At 42.2% G+C, this 25220-nt stretch overlaps 2 protein-coding genes across 3 annotated transcripts; both read right to left on the bottom strand.

Moving 5' to 3' along the window:
* Nucleotides 1-451: 451 nt before the first annotated feature.
* LOC116330748 (transmembrane protein 272-like) lies at nucleotides 452-2972 on the bottom strand. The gene is made up of 5 exons (XM_031753175.2): nucleotides 2957-2972; nucleotides 2588-2664; nucleotides 2446-2496; nucleotides 2185-2346; nucleotides 452-1923 (listed from the first exon to the last, which is right to left on the bottom strand). The coding sequence occupies exons 2-5, from the start codon at nucleotides 2640-2642 to the stop codon at nucleotides 1718-1720; spliced, it is 474 nt and encodes a 157-aa protein (XP_031609035.2). The 5' UTR covers nucleotides 2643-2664; nucleotides 2957-2972; the 3' UTR covers nucleotides 452-1717.
* Nucleotides 2973-16944: 13972 nt separating this feature from the next.
* On the bottom strand, nucleotides 16945-19970 carry LOC116330746 (transmembrane protein 272-like). Of its 2 annotated transcripts, XM_039609852.1 has the most exons (5): nucleotides 19556-19969; nucleotides 19243-19312; nucleotides 19098-19148; nucleotides 18804-18962; nucleotides 16945-17761 (listed from the first exon to the last, which is right to left on the bottom strand). In XM_039609852.1, exons 2-5 carry the CDS (start codon nucleotides 19289-19291, stop codon nucleotides 17463-17465), a joined length of 558 nt encoding a protein of 185 aa, XP_039465786.1. In that variant the 5' UTR covers nucleotides 19292-19312; nucleotides 19556-19969; the 3' UTR covers nucleotides 16945-17462. The 2 variants fall into 2 exon arrangements, with proteins under 2 accessions (XP_039465786.1, XP_039465787.1); XM_039609853.1 differs by lacking the exon at nucleotides 19243-19312 and having other exon boundaries at nucleotides 19098-19202; nucleotides 19556-19970.
* Nucleotides 19971-25220: the final 5250 nt, after the last annotated feature.

Below are 25220 nucleotides of genomic sequence, written 5' to 3'. Positions count from 1 at the left end.
TGTTTCAACTTCCTTTTACAGCGTCTTTCACTTTGTTTTTTTGTTTTTGTTTTTCATCCAGCCATTTACTGAGATAATTATGTTTTTAATCATTTGTTTGTATGTGAGCAACATTACATAAAATCCTTTTTTACATTTATTTCTAAGGAGCTCTTTTGCATTGACAGACCAGAGAAAAACATGACTGACAATGTGTCTGTGACAGCAAAACCTCAGGAGAGGAACACTTCCTCTCATTTGTCCTAACCCGCTAAGACCTCGCTACATAAACATTTTTATGTCATATTTCTCCACAGGACGAGGTTTGCCTGTTTTTCTAAAATATATTCCCTGTTTTAGTTCCCACTGTAAATCTTTTTTTAATTGACTGTTGAGTGTGAAAAATACTATGACAGTATCATTCTTTTAACAGCTGACCAGGATAAAAGAAGATGGTGTCAGATAAGGACAGTCATTTTAAAAAATAATATTTTATTCATGTTAATTTTAGGATTGCATGCATTTTGTAACATTAACATAGACATATTACATTAAATTACATCAAATTCAGCACTGTGTAAAAGTCTTCAGCCACGCCTTGTTTCTTTATGATGTATTTCTAAGCAGTTAGACTTTGGATATTGGCTGCTTTTTCATTTATTTTCATTCCTTTTACAATTAGAGATGTTTTTTTTGTTTATTAAGCAACTTAACACTGATCTGTGAGTCACTAAAGCATGAAAAAGGCTGTGTTGTGTCTATACATAACAAAAACCCCAAAGCCAGCCACACAAACACATAAATTATTTCAATTTTTTCTGTTGAATCTATTGAAAATAGCAAAGCGAAAACAATTTGACAGACATAAAATGGTATCTTTGCACCAATGAAGGGTTACATCTGTAACCAATAATCATTACAGACTGTACATTCTCTGACTGTTGAGATTGATCAAAATATATTTTTTATAAAGGTATTTTTGCACCAATGAGGGGGATACAATCATCTTGACAGAAAAAAAAACCAAAGGGCAGCTTTGAATGTCCTTGAAGAAGCCTGGAGAACTATTCCTGAAGAATACATAAAGAAAGCCCGTGTTGAGGAATAAAGGTTATCATACCAAATATTGACATTCAAGCTTGTTAGAACTATAAAAACTTTCTTGCCTTGGATACTGTATGTTTCCTTGTATGTTTGTACATTTTAATAAACCTATTTCTGATCTTCCTGGAGAAATGTAAAGGCACTGTACACTTTACATTGACATTTTTATGTACATGTATTACTTATGATTAATGATCATTTCACTCAAGACTCCATGTTTTCTCTGATTTTGTTACTGGATCAAAAAATATATTCTCTAAGTATTTCTATGATGTTTCCTAAGAATTCAGCCTCACACATTTGGTATTTCTGCGCTCACAAGCTTATAAAACTGAGCTATTAGAGAATCAATGGGAAGGAAAAAAGGATATTATTCATATCTAAGGATGTCATTACGTAACAGAGTACTGCTGCAAAAGTATTTTTAAAAAAGTAAACCTCCAACATTAATTACTTAGAGTATAAATTGTCATTCTTCTCTGATAAAAGATCAAACATGTACATTGCTCATTAGAACATTTAATTATACCTACATAAGATACACAGGAAAACTGCCTTTAAATGCACCATTTGCCCTCATTTAACTTACAGTGTATGTTTATCTTTTTAATTAAGTTTGCTTCGTCTCTATTTATTACCGCACAAGTGTTTGAGTCTCATTATCACCATCACCTCGTTGTCTACAACAGCAATAGGATAAAAAGATCAGTGCTAATAGTATGTAGGTCATGTTGGTGAACCAAAATGCGAACAGGTAGAGCGTCTTGTTGCAGTAGAGATCAGGCTGTGCAGTAGTCTTGTCGTACTTGGGTTCATAAATGGAGTAGATGACGATGCTACCTGTAAAAAACAAAAACAAAAAAAAAACAAAGACAGAAAGGCAAAAAAGAGCTTTAAAAGAGTTTTTTGGGGGGGGGGGGTATCTGTGCTAACAGTCACATCTGTGTGCCTGAGATGACCCTTTTAAGGATATCCAAAATCTCTAAACTCAATAAAACATGTTAAATTTTGGGGGTTTGGAGTAAGAAACCATCTTGTTCTCACTCCAGCCAACACTGTGATCTAATAATTTGTAAAAATGGGCACTTTTTAAAAGCTTACCAGCAATAAACCAGCAACAGAAGAAGATGGTGGTTACAGACCAACAGACACCATTGCACCAGTTACACCATAAGCTCAGTGCCAAGAAGACCGGTATGATCCCATACAGGGACATGTAGAGGGAGATAAAAGGCTGTCTGGGACAGTCAAATACACCTGAACCTGTGGGGCACAAAGATAAAGATTTGATTTTTCAAACATTGTCTAGCTCATAAAAATAAATTCAATCTCAGAATGGAAATAAGAGGATGTCTTGCTTACCAATCATCCCTTGACCAATAAATATAAAGTAAAGAAAAAACAAAGTAAGCCCTGAAGGAGGCAAACACAGCATGTTTTCAGTCACAAATCAGTATCCACCAACTTTAAATGTCTGCAAAAACTTAACACATCACTCTCTCACCTATTGTTATGTATCGCAGTCCACAGATGAATTGTGGTCTCTGACTCCCCTCCATTGTAACTAGTTTTGACTCTAATCTATAAAGACACAAAATGAGCAAGAAGATAGTCTCCTAATGTTTATATTCCTGTTATTAAGTTAGGTTGTGAAAAAAAAATGTACAAGTGCAAATGTCAAATTATAGACATTAGACTGTAAAGGAAAAAATGTGAATGTTTGTACAGTCTTGCAAAAACCGTTCAACAAACAGATGTTTCTACAAGAAATTAGCATGTTAAAAACAACTTTATAAACCTCCTGTGTATTTCAACCTAGTTACCAAATTAATTGCATTATGTGAAAGGGTTAAGCAGATAGTTGCAGACCTACCTGTTTGTGTGTCTGTCTGGACTTCTTTAAGGATAGAGAACATGGCCACATGTAACATGGGCATGTGAGCACGTTTCAACTTCCTTTTACAGCGTCTTTCACTTTAGTGCTTGCTCTCAATCTTCCCTTTCCACTAATGTTATTTGAGTGAACAGTACAGTGATTTACTGGGATAATTATATTTTTTACTCATGTGTATGTCAGCAACATTACATAAAAACTAAAAGGTTAAATTAATAACAAGAAGAAAAAACATTATTTTTTATTTTTCATTTGTTTGTTTTTTGTGTGTAGGAAATATGAAGCTTGGCACAGCGTTTTCAGACAATATCTCTGAGTTTTCTTGTAGTATTACTTGAAGAGTTCAGGATTTGGATTTCCAAACAGCTCTTTGGCATTCACAGAGCAGAGGGGAAAAAAGATTACCACCCACTGACGATGTCTCTGTTAAAGAAAAACCCCAGACAGTTTCTCAGTAACACATTCTCAGTTTTCACTTCCCACTGTGACTTGTTTCTTCTGTTTTCTCCCTTTGTTAATTTGTTTTGTTTTTAATTGACTGTTCAATGTGAAACACACCATGCCAAATTATTCCTGCAAAGGTTGATCAGGATTAGTGGAGACGGGGGCCACAAGCCAATGTCCTCCGTTTATCATTCCCACATAAATGGGGAGAGTTGGATCAGGAAGGGAAGTGGTTGTAAAATCTTGGCCAAATCAAACATAATAAAAAATGAGATTTCCATACTGGATCTCTTGGAGCCTAAGTTTGTTGGCCAAAGACAAAGAAATTGGCGAGAAGGAAGGTTAATATTTTGTGTGTACAGGTAACCAGGTGGAAGGGGAATAAAGACAGGAGCGTAAGAGGTGGATTCAGATTGTTCTACCATGCTGTAGATCAGAAGAGAGTGCTAATAGTGTTGTGGAGGTGAAGCAAGAGGTCATTTTGTAGCTCTAGCAGTGCTCATCCGGTTCCTCCTTGCACAAAGGAGCAGATACTGATCCTGCTGATGAGTAAATGACCTTCTGTGGCCCTCCTAGACTAACTGCCTGTCTCCTTGAATCTCCTCTGTGTTCCTGGTAGTAGGAGATAGCAAACCTTTTGGCTATTGCGTGTACTGATGTGCCATCCTGGAGAAGTTTGACTACCTGTGAAAACTTTGTAGGGTCCACATAGGTATCGCCTCATGCTACCAGTAGTGACACTGACCTTAGCCAAATGAAAAACTAGTGAAAAAACAGTCAGAAAAGATAAGGACAGAAAAATGTCAGTGGCCTCCACCTGTAACATCCTTCCTGCTTTGGGGGATGTGTCATTGTTGCCCCGCAAGTTCACGTTTGGTTAATTTCATTAACTCAAAGCAGCTGAAACTGATTGACAATCTCCTCTGTTACTTAAATGATCAGATTAGTAGCTAAGAAGTTTAATTGACCTGATGCTATGCTCTTCCTTCATTTGTTTTAGCAGTATATTTTGATTAAGAACGCTTAGTTTGAAGACGACAAGTTGAATCAGTGCTCAGTGTTAGCAGTGGTACCAAATAACAAGTAGAGGACATCTAAACTGACTCTCAGTACACCCATAGAGTTTTTTTTTTCTCATCCAGAGCCTGCTTCCTTTTTGAGAAGCCAGCGGTTTGAGGATGAGGACAACACCACATCTTCTCCTCTTCACTGGTCCCTAGTTCCTCTGTCTCAGCCACTGGCCTCCAGATTTCCTCCATCTGTGTCGCTAAGGCCCCGCAAGCTTGCTTCACCACCAGACCTGGACACTCAGTTCAGTCTTGGCCCATAGACAGGCAAACTCTTGTTTTCTGTGGTTGTCTTGTCTTTGATACTTATTCTGTAAACTTCTGTGGGGTCTCTTGGTATCAGCTCTGAATCAGTAGATACTAGGGATGGGTATCGTTTAGGTTTTATCCGATACCAGTACCAAACCGGTACTTTTGAAACGGTGCCGGTGCTTAAACGGTGCTCGAACCGGTGCTTAAAGAATGGAGAACACAAACTTTGTCCAAAAACCTCTCATGTTTAACTGTTTTTTTGTAAAAAGATAACAATGTTAGCCTTTTCTGCAGCTATTGGGCATATATGGTATCACTCTTGGCTGGAAGCAGTGCTTAATCAATGGAAAAAACACAAACTTTGCCCAAAAACCTCTCATGTTTAACTGTTTTCCACTTTTTCTTTGGTCATTTTAGCCTTTTTGGCCAGGGTGAAGGGAGTATCTGCCATCAAACAAGAAGACAACCGCATGTAACTACGACGGTGTTTGCTAGTTCACCTTACATGCATTAATTTAATAACGTGGTTAGCCTACTCAACGTAAATTACACACGAACAACAGGAAGCTACTCACGCAGAGAAGAACTGCCATCATCATCCGTCATCATTTCTGCTACGCTGACAGGGCTAGGGGCCAGGACTCTCCTCTTCGGGTTCTTGGGGGATGTTGCTAACTCCGGTCCGATAACAGGCACCACACCCGCAGTAGATGTGCACGGTGTGAGGTCTCGCAGCAAGCTATCATTTCTCGGCTTTTAACAAAATGCTATACGTCGCCAGGTGTTTCATCAGATACGAGGTGTTACCTCCTTTACACAGTATCAGCTTAAAGCACTTGTTGCAGGCTGCTGAGTTTGCATCTTTTGCTGTGAAGTACAGCCAGACTTCTGACCGCTTCGCCTTGGGCATTTTTAATCTGTAGCTCTGCTCTAAAAGAACGTACGTACCTGGGCCCGCCTACTACGCTTGCAAAGGTAAAATGATTGGCTAGAATCCAAAGTGTATGACATCTCAGGAAAAATAAAGCACCGAAATGTGCGCTGCTTTTCGGTCTGGTTACTACCGTTTATGTCAGAACCGGTACCCATCCCTTGTAGATACTTTGCAAACAGTCTGTGGGGGTTTTCAGTCATCCCAGGTCATGGTAGTCTGAGAAGCTTGGACAGAAAGTTTCAAACTTAAAGAAGTCCAGTCACTTTCTTTAAAAGCTCCTTGGACATTTCAAACAGGCCGAACTTCTAGGATAAAATGACTTTTTTCAAGTTAAGAGCACTTCCACTTATTTGGTCTAAACCACTGAGTCTTCCCTGTCTGAGGTTTTGAGATCTGTCTGCTTTTCCAAAATACTTTCCTTGTTTTCACTTTCCATATTGACACATTTTCTGGTTCATTATAAAAAATATTTTGCCAATTTATTAAACTGACAAAGAATAAAGAAGATACAACAGGGTACTAAACTATAAAATAAAAAATAGGACTATTAAATGAAAGAACAGCTGTTTATTTTTTATTTATTTTATTTTTCAGATAAACAAAAACTGAATAGCTTGAATATTCCCAAATTAAGAAGCTCACACATGGATTTCATTAAGCTATGATTTATAACACACAACATTTTTGTTTACATTCAGAAAACCTCAAACCTCTCAACAACAAAATGCTGGCACTGTTTTTGCAATAATCCTCTGAAATCACTAAAAAGATCGTCAAAGAAGTCAAATATAAAAACAGTTTCATCTTAATGTAACATAACCATTTAATGGACATTTTGACTGAATGCTTCTTGCTTTGTCTGCATGACTTCATCAAATGAATATTCTCCATATGTTGTGTTCTAGTTTCTGACAATCCAGCCTGACATTCTTATTCCTTTGGGAAACTCCAGGAGCTCTAAGTTTGTAACAACTTAACCAATAGTGGTAAAACACAGCAAACACCAAGCCTGACAAACAATAAAAATATTATTAATAATACCCGACGATGTTTACACATCGGGTATTATTTGAGTAGATCAATAAAATCATTTTAGAAGATTAAATGTAACAACATTAATTGCTAAACCTCATTGTCATATTTCCCTAAAAGATCAATAGATTAAACACATGTTGCTGTATTATGGTTGCTAAAAGTACATAAGACATAAGGGTGAGTGAAGACTTTTGCCAACATACTGTCCGTGAGACACACACGAAAAGCACTCACTACAGTTTTTCTCAATCACTTTGGCACTAAGGAAAGTTTCTCACCAACTTTATGTACTTCTCAGTTGCATAACACAGAGTCACTAAAACAAATAAAACCTTTTTCAAATATGTCAAAACATGAAAAGTCAGTCAATCCAACTCTGTGGTGAATGAATAAAAACTTTTCACCATTTCTGTACTTGCATGTTCTGTACTTGTAAGTATGTGTAGAAACAATTATATTAGGCATTAGGATATCAATGAAATGTATTACAAATTTGAGAAGTGCATTAAGAGTAGTGAAAATAACATTTCTGGTTTGATATTTGCACCAAAGTGATCAAGAAAAATCACAATACCGCCAAACATGCTGATTGTGATCTGATGTGTGTGCTTATGTTTTCATGTCAGCCATCTTTTCTTTTTATCTCTGCAGCAGAGCCTCTTTATCATCAGCCTGTTTTTCCCTACAGCAGCAAAAAATGTAAAAGAGTACAGCAAACAGCACGTAGGTCAGGATGGTGCTGCAAAATGCAAACAGGTAGAGCGTTTTGTTGCAGTGCGGATCAGTTTTTGTTGTGTTCTTGTTGTAGTTTGGTTCATAAATGGAGAAGATCGCCACATTACCTGTAGAATGTGGCGAAAAATGTCAGTCTTAGTTTTACTGGATCTCAGTGCAGCATTTGATACAGTTGACCACAACATATTACTCAAATGACTGGAGAACTGGGCAGGTCTTTCAGGAACTGTACTAAACTGGTTCAAAACATACTTAGAAAACAGGAAATATTTTGTATCAATAGGTAACTTCACATCTGAGCAGACAAGTATCACATGTGGAGTTCCCCAAGATTCCATCTTGGGACCCCTTCTGTTTAACATTTACATGCTCCCACTGGCACAGATTATAAAGAACAACAAAATACACTATCATAGCTACACAGATGACACACAAATATATATCACAATGTCACCAGGAGACCGAGGCCCTGTACAGGCTCTTGGTAAATGTCATGATCCTGGGTCTGTGTGACCCAGCGTCTTGTGTTTTTCTATTTAGTGTGATTTTGGTTCTGTTCTTCTTCTGTTTAGTGTTTACTCTGTTTGGCCCGTGCATGTCCTTGTATGTGTAGTTCCTGTTTTATTGTGACGGTCTGTGTCTTATGTCAGTGTGTCCTGTTTACGTTCCCCCACCTCGTCAGCTGTTATGTCTCCCAGGTGTGTTCCCTCCTGTTTCCCATCCCCCTGATTACTGGTGTGTATTTATTGTGTGTGTTCACTCGTCCTCGTTGCTGGTTCGTCCGTGTTGCTCCCCTCCGTGTTCTCGTGTTTTCTCCCTGCATCTCCGTTTCTCGACCCAAGGTTTCAGGTTTGTTTGTTAGCTCTTCCCAGTTTAGGTTTTTCAGTTCTTGTTCACCTGCCTTTGTTGTTTGTACCCACGCGTGTAAATAAAGACTCACCTGCACCAGAGCTGCCGCCTTTTGGGTCCTCTCTATAATCTCCACACGCCTGCCACACCGGGCGTGACAGCATGAACCAGCCACCATGGACCCTGCGTCATTCAATCCGTCCGAGGAGCTCCAAGATGACATCACCTATAATGTGGAGATCCTCCTCGGGAAATGGCTGGAGAACCCTCCGTATGAGCTTCGCCGCGCTGTTGAAAGCCGGCTTCAACGGCTCTTTTCTGGCCTGCCATGGCTTTTGGAATCTCTTCCTCCGACCATGCAGGCTTTTCTCCGGCGCACACCTTACCTTCTCTCAGCCACTCCTGCCTCGCTGCCCGACTCGCCGGATGTGATCTTGCCCGGCCCGTCGGAGCCATCTGCGGGGAGGAAACGCCGATCGCGCCACCGGCGCGCCACCCCACAGCCGGACGTTCGGACTTCTAATTCGCCGGCTGTGGTGAGTGAGGACTCTTTTCAGTTTTCGGACTATTTGACTGTTCATTCTGGGGCTGTCTTCTGTGCGGCAGATGATTATGAGAACAGTTCATCGCCTGCTCAGCAGCCGCTCTCAGCTCAGTTTTCTGGTGTCACTCCACCGCTGCTTTCAGAAGTCAGGCCCTGCAGGAGGAGCAAGCAGCGGCGAAAGAAGGATTATGTGGTGGAAGACACTGGGCTTACTCCGCTGCAATCCTTTGCTTTGTTCTTGGGACTTCCACGTTCAGAGCTACACAAACTCCCCACCTCCTCGTCCCAGCCTCGCTCCGCCACTCTTGCCCAGCCTCCAGTAGCTCAGTTAGCTGCCCCGCAGCAGTCTCCAGTGCTCCCCGCTTCACCCTCAGTGCAGTCTCCAGTGCTCCCCGCGTCACCCTCAGTGCAGTCTCCAGTGCTCCCCGCGTCACCCTCAGTGCAGTCTCCAGTGCTCCCCGCGTCACCCTCAGTGCAGTCTCCAGTGCTCCCTGCGTCACCCTCAGTGCAGTCTCCAGTGCTCCCAGGTTCACCCGCAGCTCAGGCCCCAGTGCCGCCTGTAGTTCAGGCCCCAGTGCCGCCTGTAGTTCAGGCCCCAGTGCCTCCTGTAGTTCAGGCCCCAGTGCCACCTGTAGTTCAGGCTCCAGTGCCTCTTTCAGTTCAGGCTCCAGTGTCCCCCGTAGCTCCAGTCTCACACACTCACTTTATGCAGGGAGAAAGTCTAAGTTCCATCCAGGGAGATTCTTGCGCTTTGGCTGCTTCAGGCGAAGTAATGCACTCCAGGGCCTCCCCAGAAGCTAGGTTTCACCCCCCAGCTATTACTGGACCCCTGAAGATTAAGCAGCCCTCAGAGAACTCCTCCGTGTTAGCGTTGCCTGGGCAAAGCCAGTGCTCAGTGCATTGCCAGCTGCCTTTATGTTGGCTAGTGGACTCTTTGCCTCGTGTCTCCGCTGGAGGGTCCTTCGGACCGCTCCGGCCTTTGCCTCGTGTCTCCGCTGGAGGGTCCTTCGGACCGCTCCGGCCTTTGTCTCGTGTCTCCGCTGGAGGGTCCGAAGGACCGCTCCGGCCTTTGTTTCCTGTCGTCGCTGGAGGGTCCAAGGGGCCCGTCCGGCCTTTGCTTCCTGCCATCGCTGGAGGATCCAAGGGATCCGTCCAGCCTGCAGCGCCTCCGTCTCCGGCTTCCACGCCGCCGCCAGCTGCAGCGCCTCCATCTCCGGCTTCCACGCCGCCGCCAGCTGCAGCCTCACCTTCCACGCCGTCACCTGCAGCCTCTTCATCCACGGCCTCCACGCCACCGCCAGCTGCAGCGCTTCCGTCTCCGGCTTCCACACCGCCGCCTGCAGCGCTTCCGGCTCCAGCGCTTCCGTCTCCAGCTTCCACGCCGCCGCCTGCAGCGCTTCCGTCTCCGGCTTCCACGCCGCCGCCTGCAGCGCCTCCGTCTCCGGCTTCCACGCCGCCGCCTGCAACGCCACCGCCTCCGGCTTCCACGCCGCCGCCTGCAGCGCTTCCGTCTCCGGCATCCACGCCAGCTGCAGCCGCATCATCCACGCCAGCTGCAGCCGCATCATTCACGCCAGCTGCAGCCGCATCATCCACGCCAGCTGCAGCCTCACCATCCACGCCAGCTGCAGCCTCACCATCCACGCCAGCTGCAGCCTCACCATCCACGCCGCCGCCAGCTGCAGCCCCTCCGTCTCCGGCTTCCACGCCGTCGCCTGCAGTGCCTTCGTCTCCGGCTTCCACGCCGTCGCCTGCAGCCTCATCAGCTACGCCAGCTGCAGCCTCCGAGTCTTCAGCGTCGTCTGCTGCCGCCCCGTGTGGTCCAGCCTCCGAGTCTTCAGCCCCGTGTGGTCCAGCCTCCAAGTCTTCAGCCCCGCGTGGTCCAGCCTCCGAGTCAGCCCCGCGTGGTCCAGCCTCCGAGTCTTCGCTTTCAGCGTCGCCTGGTCCTGCCTCCGTGTCTTCGCTTTCAGCGTCGCCTGGTCCTGCCCCGTCTGGGTCTGCAGCTAACTGGCCGCTTTCCAGGCCACGGGCCAGGCGACATCGCCGTCGTGGGCGGCCTCCGGATCATCCACGCCAGCTGCAGCCGCATCATCCACGCCAGCTGCAGCCGCATCATCCACGCCAGCTGCAGCCTCACCATCCACGCCAGCTGCAGCCTCACCATCCACGCCAGCTGCAGCCTCACCATCCACGCCAGCTGCAGCCTCACCATCCACGCCGCCGCCAGCTGCAGCCCCTCCGTCTCCGGCTTCCACGCCGTCGCCTGCAGTGCCTTCGTCTCCGGCTTCCACGCCGTCGCCTGCAGCCTCATCAGCTACGCCAGCTGCAGCCTCCGAGTCTTCAGCGTCGTCTGCTGCCGCCCCGTGTGGTCCAGCCTCCGAGTCTTCAGCCCCGTGTGGTCCAGCCTCCGAGTCAGCCCCGCGTGGTCCAGCCTCCGAGTCTTCAGCCCCGTGTGGTCCAGCCTCCGAGTCAGCCCCGCGTGGTCCAGCCTCCGAGTCAGCCCCGTGTGGTCCAGCCTCCGAGTCTTCAGCCCCGTGTGGTCCAGCCTCCGAGTCAGCCCCGCGTGGTCCAGCCTCCGAGTCTTCGCTTTCAGCGTCGCCTGGTCCTGCCTCCGTGTCTTCGCTTTCAGCGTCGCCTGGTCCTGCCCCGTCTGGGTCTGCAGCTAACTGGCCGCTTTCCAGGCCACGGGCCAGGCGACATCGCCGTCGTGGGCGGCCTCCGGACTGCCTTCACCTGAGTCGCCGCCGTTGCCTTCCGCACGGCCGGCCCCCTGAACTGGGTCCACATCACCGCCGTTGCCTTCCGCACGGCCGGCCCCCTGAACTGGGTCCACATCGCCGCCGCTGCCGTCCTCACGGCCGGCCCCCTGAACTGGGTCCACATCGCCGCCGCTGCCGTGCTCACGGCCGGCCCCCTGAACTGGGTCCACATCGCCGCCGCTGCCGTCCTCACGGCCGGCCCCCTGAACTGTCCGGGCTCCTGTGTTGTCGGCCCCCGGGCCGGCCCCCTGAACTGGGTCCACGTCGCCGCCGCTGCCGTCCTCACGGCCGACCCCCTGAACTGTGCCCACGCCGGCGCCGCTGCCGTCTGCACGGCCGGCCCCCTGAACTGTTTGGGCTCCGGTGCTGTCGGCCCCCTGGCCGTCCCCCTGAACTGTGTCCACGTCGCCATCCTTACGGCCGGCCCCCTGAGGTGTTCTGTTTTCCTGTGCTCTGGTGTGTTTCTTTTCTTTTGGTTTTGGACTCGTGTTTTGTTTTTGGTTATTTTTTGACTTTCTCGTGCTTGTGTTTTTGTTTGCTTCGGGCCCTCCTTCCTGGGCCCCCGCCGCCCGCCCTGGTCGGGTTGGTTTTCTGTTTTTCTGGCTGTTTTGTTTTCTTGTGTTGGGCTGTCTGGGGCCAGCCCTTGCCGGGGGGGTACTGTCATGATCCTGGGTCCGTGTGACCCAGCGTCTTGTGTTTTTCTATTTAGTGTGATTTTGGTTCTGTTCTTCTTCTGTTTAGTGTTTACTCTGTTCGGCCCGTGCGTGTCCTTGTATGTGTAGTTCCTGTTTTATTGTGACGGTCTGTGTCTTATGTCAGTGTGTCCTGTTTACGTTCCCCCACCTCGTCAGCTGTTATGTCTCCCAGGTGTGTTCCCTCCTGTTTCCCATCCCCCTGATTACTGGTGTGTATTTATTGTGTGTGTTCACTCGTCCTCGTTGCTGGTTCGTCTGTGTTGCTCCCCTCCGTGTTCTCGTGTTTTCTCCCTGCATCTCCGTTTCTCGACCCAAGGTTTCAGGTTTGTTTGTTAGCTCTTCCCAGTTTAGGTTTTTCAGTTCTTGTTCACCTGCCTTTGTTGTTTGTACCCACGCGTGTAAATAAAGACTCACCTGCACCAGAGCTGCCGCCTTTTGGGTCCTCTCTATAATCTCCACACGCCTGCCACACCAGGCGTGACAGTAAATGCATTGAGGAAATTAATGACTGGTTGTGACACAATTTTCTCCAGCTAAACAAAAATAAAACTGAGGTAATAGTCTTTGGTGCAAAAGAAAAACGATTACAGGTCACCAGAGAACTTCAATCTATACACCTAAAAACCACAAACCAGGCGAGAAATTTGGGTGTAGTGATGGATGCAGACCTAAACTTAGAAAAACACATTAAGACAATAACAAAATCAGCTTACTATCACCTCAAGAATATTTCAAGGATAAAAGATCTGATGTTTCAACAGGACCTGGAAAAACTAGTCCATGCATTCATCTTTAGTAGGCTTGATTACTGTAACAGCATCTTTACAGGTCTACCTAAAAAATCAGTCAGACAACTACAGCTCATTCAGAACTCTGCTGCTCGAGTCCTCACTAAGACCAAAAAAGTGGACGACATCAGTCCAGCTCTGAGGTCTCTACACTGGCTACCTGTCCGTCAGAGGATAGACTTTAAAGTTCTGATGCTGGTCTATAAAGCTCTGAATGGTTTAGGACCAAAATACATCAGTGACCTCCTGACCCAGTATGAACCTTCCAGATCTCTCAGGTCATCTGGATCCGGTCTGTTATCAGTCCCCAGAGTCAGAACCAGACACGGAGAAGCTGCATTCAGCTTTTATGCTCCTTATATCTGGAACAAACTCCCAGAAAGCCTCAGATCAGCTGAAACACTCAGTTTATTTAAATCCAGGTTGAAGACTCATCTATTCTCAGCTGCATTTGAATAAAGCACCAAATCCACACTTAAGTTTAAATTTCAAAACCTACTTTTTAACTACTGATTTTATCTACTGTTCTGATTTTATCTCCTGTTTTGATATTTGATTTTATATACTGTTTTGTTTGTTTGTTTGTTTGTTTGTTTGTTTGTTTGCTTGCTTGTTTTAATCAAATTTAAATCATGCTTTTTATTTGTTTTTGTTTTTAATGTCTCTGTAAAGCACTTTGAATCACCTTGTTGTTGAATTGTGCTATATAAATAAACTTGCCTTGCCTTGCCTTGCCTAGAAATAAAGTAAAAGAAAAGTAGTAATGTAGTAATGTCTGGTTAGACTAAAAAATAGTGAAATAATGCTTTCATTTTTAAACTGAAAAAGTTTTATTGTCATAACTTCAGTCACAAAAATTATTTTATTCAGTAAATCAGAACATAAACTAATTTCCAAATGAGATGTTATACCTCAGCACCAAGTCTTTATAGATTCTGTATCTGTTTAAAGTTACATGAAAAAATGTTTAAGCATTGAGAAAAGCTAATTTTCTGTGATAATTCTGGACAATTTTTATTTTCAAACCAATATGTGTGATTCTCAGATCCAAGTTGTTCATCCCTCCACAAAATTCCTTTGCATTTAGATACTTTGCTTTGAAAGAACCTATAATACTCATTTGCAGCTCCATATTTTTAGTAACTGTCTATATAATCCTGGTGGGTGGAGCCTGAGATGATCTTATAATCATCTCAGTCTTATAATACTTATAATCAGAATTTTTCTTATGTTGTCCAAAACCGAGTATTGCTATGCTTACCAGCAATGAACCAGCCAAAGAAGAAAATGCTGGTTAACAAGAAACAGATCCAGTTGCACACCCCTATTGTTCCAAGTATCCCAACAACAATCATGGGTCCACATAGATAAGTGGGGATGAAGGGTTCCCTTGGACAGTCATGCTCGTATAGCCCACCTGTGGGGAACAAGGACAAAGTATGACCAAAACTGAGTACACTGCCTGATAGACTTATTATTTGTTACACTGCTCTGTTTTTTCTCAATAATTTTTGTTTGGTCTACTTTACACTGAGCACATCTATTGCTATACCCAATGAGATCCCAACAAACAAAATGTGAAGCAGTCTGTGTGTTTGTGTGACAGCTTGGGACATGCTAGATGCTTATATTTTATATAACTAATTAGTTTTACATTCATGCTGTAATGGACAAAGACAAGTTCCCCATTATCATCACTACATAAATGCAATAAGAATAAATGGACGTTTGTTCATATAGTTTTACGTTCATGTATGTTTGCTATTTCTTATGTCTTATTTTCCCTATTTTATTATTTCTATTGAAATAATGTGGGACACACTGTCTACAAACAGTCAATGCAACAGTAAAAGATGAATTCATTCAGACTGAGCTGCTTCTTTCACTTACCAACTGTCAATTGAGCCACGACTAAGATGAAAAACATCCCCAAGATGCACGCTGAAGGAAGACGAACAAAACAGATGTTCACTCTCAAATGAGTTTGTAAGCATGAGTACAAAATCTGCCCATCTAAATTTAATCACACACATTAAAGAGGTGGAAGATTTGGGAACGATTTGCTTGATTTGCTCTCTGTATTTTAGGTATGTGTTTGGCTTTTTTTTAATGAATGCTGATGAAAATAACACACCACTAAAAGCATAAAAGCATGTGTCATGGTTTTTCTCGATTGCCTCATTGCAATTCTCAAAGCAGAAAAGTCATGATAAGCACTCTTAATGGTGTTCCCAAATCAGTATTGCATTTCCACACCTACATGAACTTTTCTCATTGTTTTTATACACACTTTTACTGTAACTATGCTTCACTACTAAAGATATTTACTACTGTGCTGATGCACTTCTCAGCTTATTATCCCAGCAGGGTATCTGATCACTGGCACAGGGTAGCTGTTGATAGCCTGGATCTTGTTCTTCCGGTTCAGCTGACTCCTCAGGACTTGCCTGACCCTCTGCAGGTACTTGGTGGTTGCAGCTTTCCTAGCATGGTTCATGGTTCCCATTAGACTGTGGCAATTCCAGGTACTTGTAGCTGTCTTAATGTCTGCAATTTTGCCTTCTGGTAGTTCGATCCTTTCATTTCTGACTCTCTTCCCTCTCTTCGTTACCATCCGACTATTCTTCTCCAGTCCGAATGACATTCCACTGTCACAGCCGTAGATCCTGGTCGTGTGGATCAGTGAAGGGATGTCTCATTCAATCCTGTCATACAGCTTGATGTCATGCATGCAGAGGGGGCGACTGATGATTGCTCCGTTCTGTAGTTGGCATTCGTAACCAGTCTTGTTCTGTTCTCATAATGTCCCCTGGCAATGGTTTATTGCCCTGAGAGAGAGATTGCTCCTTTTTTATGATGAAGTCTTTCACATTCTCATTGCTTCTACACATACTTCACTACTAAAGATATTTGGTTACTGTGTTAATGCACTTCTCAGTTAAATGCTTTGAAATGCAGCGGAAAGCTGATTCGATTATTTGGATTACTGTAACGAGCAGTAGAACAGGCGTACCTAATAAAGTGGATGCTGAATGTATGTAGCGTGACTTTACTGAACAGTACAGTGGTTGGTGCTGTGTTCTTAGATTGTTTATATTTTCTTCGTTTTTTGGTGCATGTAGCTTAATTTGACTCTATTTTGCTTTTCTTCATTTTATTAATTTTGTAAAGTCTAAAACAAATCCTTCACATTTATTTTTTGTTTCTGAAAAATTATGTATTCTGCATTAAGGCTACACTCATGTTTTGACAAATGTGAAAAAGGTTTTGACTGTTTTTGTATATTTTGTACAGTCGGTCTAATGAAAAATGCCTTTTAGAGAACTGCTTTGAGAGTGAAGAGAACGACTTCCCCTGTAAGAAAAACTGACCAAACCAAAGAGCAAACCATCAAACAGTATCGCCTGCTTTCAGTTTCACGAGTCAGTTCTGGTGTGAAAAGCTGGCACAGCATGTTATGTGCCACAACAGAGTTTCCATAAGTTCCCATCAAACTATATACAGAAACACTACTTCACACACATTTATTCAGCTTTTACACCATCTGAGATAGTTATTCTTTAAACTTTTGTGGTGTTTCTTGGTATCATCTCTGAACAAACAGGTACATTTCAAACAGGCCAAACTTTAAGGATAAAATGACTGTTCTGAATTTAGAATATTTTTGAGGTTAAAGGCACTTCTCCCTCATTTCTGCTGCTCTGAATTCCACTGTCTTTTTAAATTGTTTATAAATGTATTGAGCAATTTCCTTCGGTTTTTCAGGGGGAAAAAAATCACACTGATGACCTGTATGATCTGTATGCATCAAATATGACATATGAAAACTGAAGAAGATACAACAAGGCTAATAAAAAAAAACAGCATGTTATTCTTATTTTCTTTTATTTACAAGTAAATAAAACACAACTCACTCGTGGATTTCATTAACATACATAAAATTTACATCATATACACTTTTCAAAGGAAAGAGGGTTCAATAAATCAGGGGGGAAAAAGATTAGACATAAATCATTTATTGTAATTTTACATGGTAATTGCAAAAGCTTCATGTTGCCGTATTAACCAAGATAAAATATTGGGCAATAAGCTCCAAATGTACATAAAACACAGATAATTATAATGATTAATCACTAATTATGATCAATTGTATGCTTATCTTTTCTGATTGATCTTATAGTTGGATCAGGTGACCCTTATCTTCCCTTAGTTATGCTGCAATAAGCCAAGGATGCTTGTGGGATTCCCGTGATTAAGTTAAAAGGGAGTTTTAGTATTGTGGGGTCTTTTTGATACAAAGCATTTTAAGCTGTTTTTACTATTGTTGTGAATTGGCTGTACATAAGTTAAAGTAATTGAATTATGATTTTGATTCAGTCATGTTTAGGTTGCTCTTGAAACTGAGACTTCATGTCTCAATGAGATTTGCCTTTGAAAAAAATAAACTATAAACATTGCATTATTTTGGTTATCCCCAAGCAGCGTTTGAGTCTCATCATCATTAATGTCTATCAGATAATACACAGCTAAAGAATACGAGCAAACAAGAACAGCTAACAGGACGAAGGCCAGGTTGGTGGTCCAAAATGCAAACAGGTAGAGCGTCTTGTCGCAGTAATGATCGGGGTCTTTAGTGTTCTTGTTGTAGTCAGGTTGATAAGCGGAGTAGATGCGAATGGTACCTGGAGAAATATAAAGGAATCAAGATAAAAAAGCTTGATCATGATTGGCTACCGTCATGGTCTGTGTGCGGCAGGCAGGAAAAGAGGACCCAAATGCAGACTCGTGGAGACGAAATGTGAACCCAAAGAACTCAGGTTTATAAGTCAAAGCAGACAACTAAACTGGTAAAGCTAGGAACAGACCTTGGAACGGAACACACAGGCGAGTATGAGGGTACGACAAGACGATGAGCAGGGAAAAACGCAGACACTAAATGCAAGAGGTGAACAGGACCAAGAGGAAACAGCTGGGAGACACGGCTGACACCAATTACACAGATGAGACAGGTGGGGGGGGGGGGTGTGCAAAACAGGACATTACGCACACCGAGGACAGACTGTCAAAATAAAAAAGGAAGCATGAGAGAAAAGCAAACTTGACACAGAGACGTGGACACAACAGATTTAACACCAAGCACACGACATACGGAGACAAAACCGAGCAGACTAAACCTTCTCTAGGGACAAGACACTAGGCATAGAGGGAGGCACAGAACAGAGGGAGCATGGAATTAATTATTCAATTATTTATTTCTATTCAGTTTCAAAGCTCTTCTTCCTAAAAGCTGCACCAGTGAATTTCAGCCACTTGAAAGCAGCAGAAAACCACACATCACAGTTTGTGAATTGTGACTCTTCTTTTTAATTAGCATTCATTACAGCCTGAAGCCTGATGTTCACTCATAATAATCTCATGAAGATTATTTGCATCTACAATAACTTTATTATTTAAAACAATGATCATGTAACAGGAAATAAGAGTGATGGAAACTTCTTACACTTCCAGCAAGCACAAAGCAGCAACAGGGATATTTGTCCACTTTTTCATTTCATATCTTCTAATATTAGGTCTGCTTTAAGTTTAATTAAAAATCTCTGGGTTTATCTAGAGAAATATTGATTTTTTTCACCTTCGTGTTGTTGCTTTTTTGTGCTATGCAGGCTGTGTGTAATATTTCTCAGTACTGCACTGTTAAGAAACTGTATAATTTATAACACTTACCCATGATGAACCACACAAAGACGAAGGCGATGGATGCAGACCAAAGGATGATACCACACCACCTCTTAGACCACAACCAGAACACGGCTATGAATCCATAACCAGACAGATAGACGGGGATGAAGGGGTCGATTCGACAATCATTAATGTGCACCAATCCTGCAAACCACAAGTATGAAAATAAAGAGGGTCAAGTGGTTATTAAAACATTTTGGTTATTTCATTTTTTAAACATTGTTTTCATAAAATATATTCAAATGAATGCAATCTGAATATGGAGCATCTCTCACTTACCAACGATCGCCTGAAGAAAAAACATGATGTGGTAGACCAGCAAGGTGCAAGCTGAAGGAAGGCAGACACAAAGTGATTTCAGTCACAAATGACTCCAAGCCCCAGCTGCAGACGTGTGCAAAAACATTTTAAGTCATTCTCTCACCTATTGTTTGACGTATCCAGGTGAAATAAGGTCTTTCACTCTCTGGCATTATGACTACTTATAAATGGACCTACAAAGACACAAACAGGGCTGTGAGACATGCTCAAGCTGTGTATATGTCCGGTAAAAGAAACGATAAGTCTAGAATAAGTATGGCAAATTATAAACAGTTATTCGTTAGTCTGTGAAAATGAAATGATACTGAGCATACAGCATGTCAAAAATCTGATGAGAATAACAAATGTATATAAATGTATATCAAATAGTTATCAAATAAACCTTAAATGTATTAAGTGATTGGATTAAGGCCTACCTGTTTGCACGTCTGACGGGACTTTGTCTTTGAAGAGAACGGTTTCACGAGAACTTGGCAATATGTAGTGTAGTCAGATTGAAAGTGTTGCTGTCTAAACTTCCTTTTACAGGGACTTTCACTTTAATACTTGTCCTTCAGCCATATTCCTTAAAGAACAACACCCCAAACTGTTTACTGGTATTGTTGGTTCTGTGCAGCAAATGTCAAACAGTTCAAAATTCCAGGATAATTCCTCCTACTTTAGGTATGTTTTCGTTTTATCGTAAGTTTGTCACATGTATGAAAACTGCATGAAATCTGTCTTTTTTTTCTGAATTACAGTTACTGTTTTTTAAATTTAAAAAAATGGATAAGTGACGAGCAGACATCAGTGAAGATACACAGATACCATGACAGAGACTAAGGCGAAGGTTTGAGTCATTGTGATAGTGTGCATCAGCATCCGCATCACTGGGAACACAAGACTGAAACCAGTGGCAATCGCTACAGCGCTCGCCCTGACAGAGCGGGGTTTGGATGGTAATACCTGCCTGCAGTCCTGACCTCAAACCCACTGAACACTTGGATCAGCTTTGGTGTGCTGTTTGTGCCAGAGTGACTAACACAACCACACAGACTGACTTACAAAGAAGGAGACGCCAACAGTAGAAACAGTAGGGTTTTATACCGAACACTACTTTTTAGGGTACCAACCGTCCATACTAATAAATCAGCTGGTGTCAAACTTTGGTACCAGAACACGTCTGGATTAGAGGAAGAACAAGAGTGTTAGAGGAGCGAGCAGCGATCCTCTGATGTGTTGAAGACCAACAAACAAAAATGGCAAGACAACTGCGGTGAGCTACAAGTTGTCTCATACGTGTTTAAACTTTTCATAACTTGACAACGCTCTCAGAAAATAACCATGGCAACACATAAAACCTGATAAAACACCAGGTCAATCAGAAAATATATCTAAAACCCAAAGAGTGTACGATATTCAAGCCTGAAATCCAAATTCACTGACAGAGCTGCAGCTAGCATTAGTAATGGAGGATGATGATGAAAAACAAGACATCAGCAGCTTCATCCACATCTTCTTCAGGTCATCAGGCACTAACTGAGCATTTTTACACTGGGTACACTCAGATTTCTTATTGGCATATTACAGTAAATAAACTTTATGTGACATGGCCCATCTGTTGAGAAGTTTTTATTCATTTTGCCCAAACATATTCTGACACAATTTTGAATCCATTCTTTCAACACAAGTATAAAAATAATCCATCCTCATATCAGTTCAAACAGGCCAAACAACGCTGCCTTTTCTTTCTCACATTATTCCTTCACACACAGCAACATCTTTCATTGGCAGAGGTGATAACTCCCACAGGTGAGCTCTTTGAGTGATCACTAAGACTATAAAAGGTTTTTTTTTAATGTATCGAACTAAAGAAAATAAGCCGACTTTTTGATTTTCAAATATTGGGATCTGCTACTCAAAGAAGTCAGCACCATCAGAGCTTAACGGCTATCAACCAGCTACCCTCACACCACATCTGGTGAAGGTGCTGGAGAGGCTAAACCACCCAAGGCTACAGATGAAAACATCTCTGATGCTCTGCAGGACAAATCTGTCAGTGGATGATGCAATCATCTGCTTGCTGCTAGAGTTATTGATCACCTTTGATTCCTCAAATACGTTTAACTAGATTCAGCTGCTGCCACTTAGAGGAAGACAACAGGAAGCGTCAGTAAACACGTGCACAATCTCATGGATTACTGACTATCTGACAGACTGGACACAGTGTGTGAGGCTGGGCGGAGCGCTCGCTGATTTGGTGATGTGCAGTAAGAGCCGCGATCCTTAAACGTGTGCAGCAAAGTGATGTTGATTTTCCATCAGTCAGCTGCGGTGAGCACAGCGTACTTTACTGTGGTCTGCTGGGAGAGCAGCATGGGAGCTGGATAAATTGATCAGGAAGGAGTAATGATGTTTATTTTTATTCTTATCAGTAGTAGTAGTAATGCTATCATCCTTTCAAGTACAGTAACAACAGCCATGACGAAGGCTGGTGTGATAAATAAATAAAATAAAATAAAATAAAATAAATGCTTGAAATCAAAATGGAGGCGTCAAGGACTGTGTGATTAGAGGAATTAGGGGGACATCTAGTGGTCTTTGAATGTTATTGCAGTCAGTTCTTTGCTGGACTTGGAAGAAGTGGTGCAAATGACTTGAAGGAAAAATGAGCATGCTGTCTAGAAGTCAGATTTGAGTTCTTTTTGTTCTGCACATTTATTTATTTATTTGTTTATTTCTATTTCTATTTTTTTGTAGGTGTTGCTATGATTGCACATAAAATACCCCAAAAACTGGTGGATAGAGTTTTATATGTGACATTACTGTAACCAGTGTTTCTAAGAGGAATCTGCAATCAGCCACTCCTTTAACTAAATCCTAACTTTGTCATCGAGAGGATTATTTTCTATTTCTTAGTTACTTGTTCATTTAGTCTGTTCATTTAGCAACAGAAAATATTGCACCAGTTCTTCAAACAGCTCAGTACAGAGAAGACGATTATGAGACCACAAAGGAACATATAGATGGAGATGAATGGCGCCCTTGGACAGTTATTAGTGTGCACAAATCCTACAAACACGAAAATGAGGATTGTGAAGTTGCTGTTCCACAGTTCATTATTTTATGTCATTTCAATTTTCAAATTTTATTTCCAACACATTAAATTAATGTAGTTAAATTCAGTCTGATTATAGTGCCTCTCTCACTTACCAACTATCCCCCGAACATCAAACATGATGAAGAATACCATGGAGATCAAATCTGACGAACAGCAGACACGATATGGTTTCATTCACAAAGGACGCCATGCAGCAGCTGCAGATGTGTGCAAAACTGTTCAAAATCACTTTCTTACTTATTGGTTGAGGTATGCAAGTGTGTTGAGGTCTATCACTCTCTGGCATCATGACTAGCTAGTAATGAAACCTACAGAGACACAAAGGAAGCTGTGAGACATTCTCAAGTTGTCTGTATATGTCAGATAAATCAAAGATAAGAATGTCAGAAGTAAGTATTACTTAACACATTTAAGCTTGATTTGTATGTTATGTGATAGCATTAAGTAGTCTGTTGAAGCCCTACCTGTCTGTGTGCCGTCTGTGAAGCAAAGAAAATAATGATTTCCTGAGAACTTGGTCATATTTATTGTGGGTATGTGTGAAAGTGTTGTTGTCTAAGCTTCCTGTTACAGCGTCTTTCACTTTAACATTTGCTCTCATGGCACTGAGAGGAAGAGGAGTTTTTGTGGTTACTGATTTGATTTTTTTGGGGGGGGGGGGGGGCTTTTTAGCCTGTAGTTTTGATAGGTGAGTAAAGTAGGCAGGAAAATGTGGGGAATGACATGCAGTGAACACCCGGTACAGACTCACACCTAAGACCCCACAGTAGCCTTTTCACAGAGCTTGGTTTCATATCAACCCCCTTGGTTTGGGGGTTGATAAGATTTATCACTTTTAATGTAATTAAAATTTTTAGGTTTTCTTCTAGTCCTGTTAATTTAAGGTTTTGATTTTAGATTTCTAAAAATCTGTCTTTAGACACAATTTGTTACTAGCAGCCTGTAACAGAAACACACCATTTGTTCCAATTCCTTTTGTTGACTCTAAACATTCAAATGAAATGTTTCCCCTATGTAAGTCCTTGATCTTAATGATAACAAATACAAATGTTTGTCATGTAAATTATATGTATTTCAATAACTAAACATAATTTATTGAGACACAAAATAAAATTATCTGAGGCTGAAAGGCAGAGCGACAGAACGATTCAAGTAACAGGATCCAAGATGTGGCTTTGAGCTCCTTTTGATGAACGTGACAGCAAATCCTTTCAACATAAAACAAAATGCAACACTAACAGCTGCCAAACTTCTTGATAGAGCAGCTTGTACAATAGCTCACTCCTACTCTCTGGCTCTTCTGTGACACGCTTCATATACAGACCTGTGTTGGTCCCTGGGTCTTGGACTCGGGGTTTTTGAGTTTTCTGGGGGTTTGAGGATCATTTGAGTTTTACTTCTGTAATATAAACCATATTTCTGTTTACCTTGATGTCCTTATTATCCCCCAGCAGTCTCTGTTTGGGGTTTTTTGTTTTTCTTAATTATGTTATGTTTAATGTCTTTGTCTTGGTGATGTAGTATTTGGTTACTCTCCTTTTCTCCTTAATCATTCTGTTCCTCCAGTCTCGTCTCTGTATTTTTCTTCTTGTCTATCTTGTTCTCTTGCTTACTTGTCTCAAGTTAGTCTTGTTAGTCTCTCTTTCTGCTTTATTTTGGTGATTGCTGTTCTCTGTCTTCTGTTCAGTTTAAGCTGCGTTCCCACCCGGTTCCTCTTCTCGTTATCTTGAGTGTATCTCTTGTTAGAGTCTCTTTATCCTTTGTCATGTTGTCTCGCATGGTTGCGTGTCTCCTCCCCCGAGTCTCTAATATAGATGTGTGGCCTTGACTGAGAACCACAAAAAATTAAGGAATAGCATCACTTTTTTCTTTGAATTATTACAGTATTATATAAATGCACTCGTTCATAAAAAATGTTCTACAGACCGACTTGGATAAAGCAAGTTACAGATGTTTACCTTTGAATGTTCTGCTGAGAGAACATTATACGCTTTTTCATGACGCCTAAACAAAAGTCTAGATTCAGTGCTACACCTGCGTTTTGCTGGAGGAATTGTGGGGAAGACATGGCTGATTGCGGTCATATATTCTGGTCCCTGCCTACTCATACGACCCTTCTGGATGGAAGTTGTAAAGATAATTACAGAGGTGCTGGGATTCCACGTGTCTTGTACATTTACTTCATTGTATCTGGGATATTTTACAGACAATTTAGTTGCAGATGATGTTTATCTTCTGAGAGTTCTCTTGGCTTCTGCGAAGAAGGCCATAACAAAACGCTGGCTCTGTAAAGATCCTCCCACTGTATCTCTTTTTACCTCTATAGTGGAAGACGTCAAATTGATGGAATGTATGACTTTCGCTCTGCGACTGCAGGGAGACTTGGGAAGGAGACGATGGAGAAAATGGCTGGACTTTACAGCTTGTGGCAGCACCTTTTAATACATAGAATTAGTAATGCGAACTTGCTGACATATGTATGTGTGGATGTGCAGATGTATGTACGGGCATATGTTATCTTCCCGTGACCTCATAATGTTTCTGTTTTTTGTTTTTCTCTTTTTTAATTTTTTTATTTTATCTTGTTGCATAAAAATGTTCCTAAATAAATAAAAAGTGTCAAAAGAATGTTCTGCTGAGACACCCAAATATCATTGTTTAAAAACCAGTGCTGACACCTGTATGTATGCAACCACTCTGACCATGACTGCGTGTGACTTTATCCTTAAAGTCACAACGTTACTGCTGGAAAGTCCAAACTACTTCGACTAACGGTCCCAGCACAAGTTAGTGAATGAGAGCTGCCAGAAGAGCAACATGAATAATAAAAGACATTCAACTTTATACTAAAGAAACACAAAACTAGCGAAGCTCAAGAGGCAACATTGAAATAATACAACAGCATACAAGGACATAAATGTCTTTACTTTTATATTCTCACATGAAAGGAACCTGTTAATACATCAGCCAATGATGAACGT

The sequence above is a fragment of the Oreochromis aureus genome, linkage group 3, assembly GCF_013358895.1.
Source record: "Oreochromis aureus strain Israel breed Guangdong linkage group 3, ZZ_aureus, whole genome shotgun sequence".
NCBI classification, from domain to species: Eukaryota; Metazoa; Chordata; class Actinopteri; order Cichliformes; family Cichlidae; genus Oreochromis; species Oreochromis aureus.
Note: the sequence above shows the minus strand (reverse complement) of the source record. Positions and strands in the feature narration are given on the sequence as shown.